A 7,499-nucleotide genomic window follows, 5' to 3' on the forward strand; every position below is an offset into this window, starting at 1 on the left:
TTGAACTCGATAAGGGGAGGGCGATGTGTAAGACTCTCTCTAATGTATCCATAAAAAATTGAAATCAGAATTATATTTTACTTTAAATTTGACAAAATCTATATCCAATACACCGGAAAAATTAGAGTTATATAGAATTTGGAAGTTATATGCAACGATATATGTATATTAAGTGGATGGAAGAATAAATTGGTATTAAAATTGTTATTCACAAGATTCAAACTTAAAATCTCTCTGTTACAAGTTGAAATGAAATTGTAGACGAGCCCCACCTTAGTAGAAGATACAAAAGTTATATTTGACACACTTCCTCCCTAATGCACAAGGGTAAAAAAAATTGCAGGTTACAAAATTTGACTTTGTATACTTTAGAGATGGTATAACTTAGAGTCAAATATAATTTTATACTTGTAAGTTGTAACTTTTGATTTTTTTTTTATTTGGAGATATCGTAACCTCCTTTTGCACAATGTCTATAGAGTGCAAATAACACATACATTATGACAATATTATTCCCGCTCTTTTGAAGGGGTATAGAAATATAAATAGAGAGCGCAAGTAAAACCAAAATAGGAAATAGGAAAGAACGTTTCGCGTACACTTTATCTAGACATGTTTTGTACATTGTTTTTTACACCACACCCATTTAATTGTGGCTCTTAATTTTTGTCGATTTGTTCAATTTAATGACTAAAATAAAGTAAGGTGTGCATAAAGAGATAAAAAAAAAGGTGTTTTAATTGTGGGTAATGCTATTCACACTTTTTATTTTTTTACTTTCTACACACCGTTATTAATTTTTATTTATTAATCTTCTTCAATTCATCCCAAATAAACGGCAAAAAAATAAGTATGTTAATAGCACCACCCTTAATTATTTCTCTTTTTCTATACATGCAAATGAGGCATCCAACATGTTTTAAAAGCCCCATAGAAAACTCCAAACTGAAACAACTCATACACAAACCTGCCTACTAGAGATTGTCTCAAAACTTCAATGACTTCCCTCTTTTCTCTCTGCCTCCTTCAGTACATAATAATCGGGGCCGTTGCACAACTCCGGCCTCATTATTACTCTGAAACATGCCCGCAAGCTGAATCTGTGGTCCGAGATGTCATGAAAGAGGCTCTGATCAGAGAGGCCCGGAGCCTTGCCTCTGTCATGCGTTTCCAATTCCATGATTGCTTTGTCAATGTAAGTAAAAACTACATACACAAACAGTATATTCCCTTTTGATCGATTTAACATACATATATCCTGTAGGGTTGTGATGCTTCTATGTTACTTGATGACACACCAACCATGCTTGGGGAAAAACTAGCCCTTGCAAACATAAACTCATTGAGATCTTATGAGGTTGTCGATGAAGCGAAAGAAGCCTTGGAGAAGGTCTGTCCGGGAGTCGTTTCTTGCGCGGACATCATAATCATGGCCTCTAGAGATGCTGTTGCTCTGGTATTACACTCTTTTTTCCAATTACACAGATCAAATAGTACTAACGCTCGATTTTATAAATTTCTTCGGAATGTTTAAAACCCCGCTTATATAATTGACAATCTATAAAGATGTAGTGACATAATTTTGTGTTAATCAGACTGGCGGGCCTGATTGGGGAGTCAAGTTAGGAAGATTGGATAGCTTATCAGCTAGCCAAGAAGCCTCAGACAACGTTATGCCAAGTCCAAGAGCCAATGCAACCTTCCTCATTGACCTGTTTGCCAAATTTAATCTTTCGGCCAAAGATCTCGTTGCACTTTCGGGGTCGCATTCCATTGGCCAAGCTCGGTGTTTTTCCATCATGTTTCGTTTGTACAATCAATCCGGCACTGGCCGGCCAGACCCTGCCATTGAACCAAAGTTTAGAGAAAAGCTAAACAAGCTTTGCCCGTTAAACGTGGACCAAAACATCACCGGTGACCTAGATGCTACACCTGTAGTGTTCGACAACCAGTACTTCAAGGACTTGGTTTCCGGGAGTGGGTTTCTCAATTCGGATCAAACGCTTTTCACATTTCCGGAAACGAAGGGATTTGTGCAGCAGTTTAGCAGTGATCAAGAAGAGTTTTTCAAGGCCTTTGTGGAGGGGATGATAAAGATGGGTGATTTGCAGGTTGAGCAGCCTGGGGAGGTGAGAAGAAATTGCAGGGTGGTTAATAGTCATCGTCCTGCCAGTGCCAACACATGCAAGAGCATTGAAGAAATGGTAACGTTTGTACGAAGACATGAACAATTGAGACAATTGTTTGTTTAAATGCCATCAATGAATTAAATTTTGCTATTTTGTCTTTGACATTGGTTGAATTCTCACGGGTAAGGAGTCATTCCTTTTTGTATGCTGACATGGACATCAATTCACTATAAAAACGTAATAATCTGAACATCATTTCTAGAAAATTTCATTTAATTTTGAAACTGACTCATTGGATTTTGAAACCGTTTAGTCAACTCATTCCCTTTATTATCCTCTAAGCATCATCTTTATAAAATTTTGTTTAATTTTGATCTAAACATCATCTCTACAAAATTTTATTTAATTTTGAGACAATTTCATTTGATTTTGAAGCCATTTTGAGACAAGTTGACAATTAATCATGAGTGGATATTAGTGGTAAATGTTCTCCACATTAAATGAATTTTTAGAAAGATAGCGATAATATCATACTAAAGAATGAATAATTCAAATGATTGATGCTACGTAGCCAAGAAAGAATGACTTGAATTGTCTAGCAGTACCAAGAAGCCCAAGAAATGAACGGTGTAGCCAAGAAATTTTTCTTCAATCTTCACCGTATATTTTCCGGACTAATTCCAAACTATTGAAGACGAAGCCTTGCTTTTCTTCATTGTGCGGAAAGCAACATTCACATATTCCTTGCTCGACCGTTTCTTTGATGAATTCCATGTGCCAAGATTTGTAAATGTCAATAGACTTGCATATTACCGACGCAAAATAACACAATACCAAAAAACAATTAAGGCCATCTCCAACCGACCCAACCAAATGGTCATAGGGTTAAAAATAGCTCGAAATGACAAGAAAACGATCTCCAACCGAGGGCTAGGCCAAAGGGCTTGTGCCAAAAATTTGAAATCAGGCCAACCAGATGGCCCATTCTAGCCGGCCCAAAAATTTGAATTGCAACAGCTACCTAGCGTCTATTAAGGACCATAGTGTAAAAGATAAGACATAGAAGTATTAGTTTGTAAATATTTCTACAGTCTGTTAGAGTCTATTGTTAATATTATTTGGACAATTAGGATTAGTTATTAGTGAGCTGTCAATCATTTGTGTGGTGTCTGTTAGAGTCTATTGTTAGTATTATTTGGACAATTAGGATTAGTTATTAGTGAGCTATCAATCATCTGTGTGGTGATGTAAATGTTTAAATACTATAGTTTGTAATCTTATTCATTTAATAAATGAAAAGATAATTTTTCTATCATGGTATCTCTCACCTCTGTCTAACGACCGATCCTTTTCTTCTCTCGCTTCCCTTCTTTTCTTCTCTGTAAACCCTAAATCGTGATCATGGTGACTGATGCATCTCCCTCCTCTTGCTCCGCTCTTCGCTCTCCAGTCACAAATTCATGCCCTAATTCTTCTGGCACTTCTCCAATTGCATCGATTTCGATCCAAAATATTGGTTCCATGGTGCCAATCAAGCTCACAGCCACAAATTACCTCACATGGAGTGCGTTATTTACTCCGATCTTCCGTCGTTACAATCTCACTGGAATCATCAACGGATCTGTGGCTGCTCCGCCCAAACTTCTTCGCGATTCTTCTGGAAATGCAATCTTGAATCCTAATTATGTTGCTTGGTATTAGTATGATCAAAATATCCTCATTTGGATCAACTCGACTTTCTCTGACTCTCTGATTTCGTATACGGTTGGTGTTAATTCTTCTCGAGAGCTCTGGTCCAAGCTTGAATCGCGACTTGCTGCAGCTTCACAGTCTCATGTTCATGAACTTCGTTCAAGTCTTCACACAATCATCCTTGGTGATTCTACTACAGTTGCATATCTTCAACAAATTGAGGAGATCTCTGATGCTCTCACCAGTGCTGGAGCTCCAATTAAAGAACCTGAGCTTCTCTCTGTCATTCTTCATAGACTTCCTTCTGATTATGACTCTTTTGTTGATGTGATCCAATTTCGTCTTGGATCTACAACCATTGATGAACTTCATGGTTTACTACTAAGCAAAGAAATTCAACTTGCAAATCGCAAGAAATCAACCACCTTAGGATCTTTTCAAGAGTTTAATTTGTCTATTGGATCTTTTGCTGGAATTCTTCCTCTAACTTTCAGGCATTTCTTGCTCAGAATTTCCCCAATTTCAATCAGCATCACGGTCGTGGTCAAGATCGGAATTTCAATCGGAATTTCTCAAACCCTAGGTCTAACAACCAACATCAAAATTACTCCAACAATTATCAGATGACCAATTATCAGAGAAACAATCAGATGAACAATCGTGGTGGTCGATTTGGTTCAAATTTTTCTGGATGTAGACTCACTTGCCAAATTTGTCGCAAAATGATCATGAGGCTGCTGAGTGTCCTCATCACATGAATCCTCAATTTGGCTCACAAACTTCTCAATCCGCAATGTGTGCCAATGCTGCATCATCTTCTGCTACTCCAACTTGCCTTCTCGACTCTAGTGCAAGCTCTTATATGACTAATTCCGTTGCAAACTTGCAAAGTTCAGAACCTTACACTGGCTCTGAGCAAGTCTACATTAGTGATGGCAAAGGTTTGCATATTCTTAATTCTGGTTCTTCTACACTTTCTACTACTCAACATGACTTTACTCTTCGAAATGTCTTACATGTTCCTGGTTTAAAACAAGATTTGCTATCTGCTAATCAATTTACAATTGATAACTAGTGCTAAATTACTCTCTATCCTTTTCATTTTATTGTGAAGGATCTTTATTTGGGGAGGATGCTTTTTAAAGGCCCTGTGAGGAATGGTTTTTACCCCTTCACTGCCTCTAGTCCAACTGCTGGTAATCATCTTCTCTTTGCTGCCATAGTCAAAGCTTCTTCTCAAATATGGCATCAAAGGTTGGGCCATCCCTCTTTCAAACTCTTAAATAAAATAGTCTCTAAGTCTAGTCTTCCAGTTTCAACTAGCATGACTAAGTATTTTTGTTCCAATTGTGCAATGGGCAAAAGTACCAAACTTCGTTTTGTATCTAGTTCTAATACTATAACTCGACCTCTGCAACTTCTACATACAAATTTATGGGGGCCTTCATCTGTTATGTCTATCTCAGGTTATAGATATTACCTTATAGTTGTTTATGATTACACAAAGTACTGCTGGTCCTCTCAAGTGTAAATCTGAGGTTTTTCAAAACTTTATTGAATTCAAAGCATTGGTTGAGAATATGTTGCATACTTCTATTGCTGTCTTGAGATCAAATTTTGGTGGAGAATTTTTAAGTTCTGGTTTTACTCAGTTTCTTAAGACTAATGGTATTCATCACCTACTAAGTTGCCCTCACACATCAGAGCAAAATGGATGTGCTAAGTGTAAACATCGACATTTGGTTCAAATTGCTCGCACTCTTCTGACTGCATCTAATGTTCCCCACATTTACTGAGTTGAAGCCTTTTCAACAGCAGTGTATCTTATTAACCGGCTACCTACTATGATCAAATCTTCTCCTTGGGAACAGTTATTCCACAAACCTCCATCTTATGCCACTCTCAAAGTTTTTGGTTACCGATGCTTTCCCTAGCTAAAACCCTAGACAACATCCAAATTAGAACCTATAAGCAAACCTTGTGTCTTTCTCGGTTATAGCTTGAACCATAAAAGATATAAATGTCTTGATCTTTTAACCAGGCGAGTTTATATAACTCGACATGTTATCTTTGATGAATCTCATTTCCCATTTCATCACATTATTGCAATCTCTTCCCCACCTAATCCCCAACCTCCTCACCTTCTTCAATCCCTTATACCTTAGTGTTTCCTATTCTAGGTGTTTCCCCAGCATCACCATTTCATTCCACTTCATCTTTATCTGCACCTATATTACAACTTGCCAGTTCTTCTAATTTTGCAGATGTACTATCTTCTGCATCTATATTACAACCTGCCAGTTCATCTAGTCCTGCACCCTCTATCCCTTCCATAAACACTCATGTTATGCAAACTAGATCTAAGTCTGGTATATTCAAACCCAAAGCCTATGCAGCCACTAAACATTCACTCTCTTCTCATCTCATTGAGGATTTCTTACCTACTACCTACTTACAGGCTTCAAAACACTCTCATTAGAGACAAGCTATGTAAGAGGAATATAATGCTCTTCTCACTACCGGCACTTGGTCTCTTGTTCCTTCCCATCCTTCACAGAATCTTATGGGTTGCAAATGAGTTTTTCGAATCAAAAGGAAAGCTGAAGGCACTATAGATAGGTATAAAGCTAGGCTGGTTGCTAAAGGCTTTCACCAGCAAGCAGGATTAGATTACACTGATACATTCAGTCTTGTTGCTAAGCCTGTTACAATTAGGCTTCTTCTTACTTTAGCTGTCCAATATGATTGGTTTCTTAATCAATTAGATGTCAGCAATGTTTTTCTCCATGGCTCTCTATCTGAAAAATGTATTCATGCAACAACCATCTGGTTTTCAGGATCCTACTAAGCCTACACATGTTTGTCATCTTCATAAGTCACTTTATGGTTTGAAACAAGCTCCCCGAGCTTGGTATGAAAAGCTGCAAGGTGCACTTTCCTCTATGGGTTTCATTAGTTCTCAGAATGATCATTCCTTGTTTGTTAAGAAGGCTCCTACCTTGGTGTTTGTTTTAGTCTATGTAGATGACATCTTGGTTACAGGACCATCTTTTCAGGCATGCAAGGACACTATTGCTCAACTCAGTGCCTTATTCCTTATCAAAGATCTTGGTCCATTACACTTCTTTATTGGCATAGAAGTAAAAAGGTCATCCTCTGGCATTCTGATCTCTCAGACAAAGTATATTCTGGAATTACTCAAGAAAGCTAAACTGGATGGAGCAAAGCCTTGTCCCACACCTTTGAGCACTTCAACATTGGATCACACTTCTCTTCTGTTATTTAATCCAGAAGAATATAGGTCTCTTGTGGGTGGTTTGCAATATTTAACTTGGACACGACCTGATCTGTCTTTTGCAATTAATCTTGTCTGTCAATATATGCACAGTCCTAAAAAATCTCATCTTCAAGCTGTAAAACAAATTCTGAGATATCTTAAGGGCTCTCTTGATTTGGGGTTATGGTTCTCCAAATGTTCTACATCTCTCAGTATTAATGCATTCTCTTATGTCGATTGGGCTGGCTATGCTTTAGACAAAAGATCAACTGGTGGTTATTGCATCTTTCTGCGCAATTCTCTCCTTAGCTAGAGTGCAAAAAAAAACCAACAGTGGCTAGATCATCTACTGAAGCTAAGTACAAATCCTTAGCCAATACTGCAGCTGAAATCACCTGGTT

General features: G+C 37.7%; 1 protein-coding gene across 2 annotated transcripts; it reads left to right on the forward strand.

The window, feature by feature from the left end:
- The first annotated feature begins 922 nt into the window (after positions 1–922).
- LOC126628291 (peroxidase 17-like) lies at positions 923–2,279 on the forward strand. Of its 2 annotated transcripts, none has more exons than XM_050297928.1 (3): positions 923–1,195; positions 1,265–1,456; positions 1,596–2,279. In XM_050297928.1, the coding sequence occupies exons 1-3, from the start codon at positions 998–1,000 to the stop codon at positions 2,250–2,252; spliced, it is 1,047 nt and encodes a 348-aa protein (XP_050153885.1). In that variant the 5' UTR covers positions 923–997; the 3' UTR covers positions 2,253–2,279. The 2 variants fall into 2 exon arrangements, with proteins under 2 accessions (XP_050153885.1, XP_050153896.1); XM_050297939.1 differs by having other exon boundaries at positions 1,623–2,279.
- Positions 2,280–7,499: the final 5,220 nt, after the last annotated feature.

This window comes from Malus sylvestris, chromosome 1, assembly GCF_916048215.2.
Source record: "Malus sylvestris chromosome 1, drMalSylv7.2, whole genome shotgun sequence".
Taxonomy (NCBI): domain Eukaryota; kingdom Viridiplantae; phylum Streptophyta; class Magnoliopsida; order Rosales; family Rosaceae; genus Malus; species Malus sylvestris.

Bases quoted from the DNA above. Each gene is read 5' to 3' on its own strand.
- LOC126628291 (XM_050297928.1), top strand. From the start codon at position 998: ATGACTTCCCTCTTTTCTCTCTGCCTCCTTCAGTACATAATAATCGGG. The intron at 1,196-1,264 runs GTAAGTAAAAAC...TATATCCTGTAG, and splicing joins TCCATGATTGCTTTGTCAAT to GGTTGTGATGCTTCTATGTT. The intron at 1,457-1,595 runs GTATTACACTCT...TGTGTTAATCAG, and splicing joins CTAGAGATGCTGTTGCTCTG to ACTGGCGGGCCTGATTGGGG.